This window comes from Camelina sativa, chromosome 10 (genome assembly GCF_000633955.1).
Source record: "Camelina sativa cultivar DH55 chromosome 10, Cs, whole genome shotgun sequence".
NCBI lineage: Eukaryota > Viridiplantae > Streptophyta > Magnoliopsida > Brassicales > Brassicaceae > Camelina > Camelina sativa.
The window spans coordinates 8,835,617-8,837,709 of record NC_025694.1 but is presented as its reverse complement, the minus strand read 5'-3'; the positions used below and the strand labels follow the sequence as shown (position 1 = coordinate 8,837,709).

The window sequence follows — 2,093 nt, the reverse complement described above, 5'->3', positions numbered from 1 at the left end:
TTTTTTTGGTTCAAAGAAAGAAGTAAATCTGTAAATGTAATAAATCCTTTTCCAATTGTATTTTACAGATGTCATGATTTCTCTCGCTACAATGTTACACGCAGACCATTCCTGTAAACTTGTCATGGATTTTGTTTCTAATTATTGCTTAATTTAATTAAAATTTTCATATTTTCCCCTAATTAAGTTTTAGGCTTTGAATGTTTATTAGTTTTTAGGTAATTTTTGGATTTTGCATCTTTAAAAATCTTTTTTTTTTTTTTACCATTCAAGACTTTTGAAATTTACTTGATTCTTTTTAATAAAGTGAAACTAGTTTTTGAGTGGTTTCTCCAATTTTCTAAAGAGAACTAAAAACCATAATTTTAAAGTTTTTGTGATTTTTTTTTCAACAAGAGTTATGTTTTATTTTTGAGTTTAAGATTGTTTAATTATTGATTGTAAAGTTAATTACTATAACTTAAACCCAAAAACAAAAAACAAATCAAAAACCAAAAACCACTTAAAAGCTAATAATCATTCATGTCTCTATGTTTATATTATCAATGTTTTTGGTGTGCAAAACTGCTGGTATATGAAATGTATATTAGTGAAGGAAAAAAAAAATCAAAAGGAACATGTTTGCTCTGTAAAGAAGAAGCTTGAGATATTTCTTTTCACCAAAAAGAAAATAATAAGACAAAAATTCCATAAAGGGTTCAAATCTTAATACACAAGACAAGAGACAATAATTCATAACACAAAGAAGTTTTTAGTTCCAGAATTTCTAGTTCATGGTCATAGAGACTGTAAGTGGCTCTGTCTCTGAACTGCTCTCATTCTCTCTACTCTTTGGTTCGCTTGGGGACAGTTTTTTCCATTATTTTTGGGACTGTAAAGCTAAAAACTTCAAGCATTCTACTATCATAATCCGGATCAGTGGCCTTAAGGAAGTCTTCAATCTCAGAGTACATCTTCAACTTCTTCCCAGTAGGAGTTACGTAGTAAGCATCAACTTTCGAGTAGTCCTTTCTCATAACTAAGCTCCTCCTGAACCCTCTTGGTGTCTCAGGCAAGCCACGCTTGTCAACGGACCATACTCTGGAGGAGTCGTACACAAGGTCTCCAGCATCTTCACAGGTAGTACCCTCTTTCTGCATACACACAAACTGGTCCTCGAGTAGTCTACGTCTTATTTGTTCGTATGCTTCTTGCGTATCAATCTGCCTCCACTTGTGGCACTCCTCACATTGCACAGCAAAGATACCCATCTCCCTCTCTGAAGTTTTGCCTTTTCTCTGCACAACACAAAAGCACAAGCTACTTGGTTAAATAGAATCATACAAGAACCATGCTACAACATGTCGAAATCTAGTTGGAACCACAAAATAGACAGCAATATAACATGACCAAACATATTAACAAAGCATCTTTGAGAACAAGAACCGATGAAAAAGATAACAAAATTCGAAACCGGAGGAGTGCCCTTATCTACCGGAAACAAGAAAATCATTTCACAACATAACAACACATTGATTAGGCAAAGAGGACCAAACACACACACGAGACCAAGACCTTAAGTTTATATGTAACGGATAAACACACAACCGAAATCATAATAGTGATAATGGTTTTGGTTTAGTGGGGGTGTTGTTACCTTAAGGGTTGTTGGATTCGCTGATGAGCTAGCGTCCATCTCCACTTCTTCAAATTCACTGCCATAACAAAAAGGAAAAAAACACACACAAAACCTTCAATATCAAATCCCCTATCAATCAAATATAACGAAGAACCCTAACGAGATTGATTCAAAAAAGTGTATACCTCGAAAAACAATTTCAGATTTCCCAAAAAAAAATCTCAGAGCATGGGTAATGAGAGACCTGTAATGCAGTTTGTGTGGTATATATGAAGAAATAACGAAAGTAATCTTGTAAGACTGTAAATTACAGTTGTCCTGAAACTATTGGCTAAAAATCTTAAGCATACCATTTCTGTAGATTTTTGTTGGATTTTTTTCATTACATGGGGATAAAATTTAATTATGATTTCTATTTTTTTCCTTACTCAAATCCCCTAATTAAGTCTTATTATTAATGTTTTTTTTTTTTTTT

General features: G+C 33.1%; 1 protein-coding gene across 2 annotated transcripts in view; it reads right to left on the bottom strand.

Moving 5' to 3' along the window:
• The window catches only part of LOC104718039 (methyl-CpG-binding domain-containing protein 1-like), a 2,278-nt gene continuing 851 nt past the window's right edge, over positions 667-2,093 (bottom strand). Inside the window, exons 1-3 of one of the 2 annotated variants that reach the window (XM_010435699.2) lie at positions 1,804-1,892; positions 1,637-1,694; positions 667-1,277 (exon numbers count right to left, since the gene is read on the bottom strand). In XM_010435699.2, the coding sequence (XP_010434001.1) occupies positions 825-1,277; positions 1,637-1,675 (492 nt within the window). In that variant the 5' untranslated portion in view covers positions 1,676-1,694; positions 1,804-1,892 and the 3' untranslated portion in view covers positions 667-824. Of the gene's footprint in view, positions 1,278-1,636; positions 1,695-1,803; positions 1,893-2,093 lie in introns of those variants that run through there. The other variant, XM_019230876.1, reaches the window with a different exon arrangement.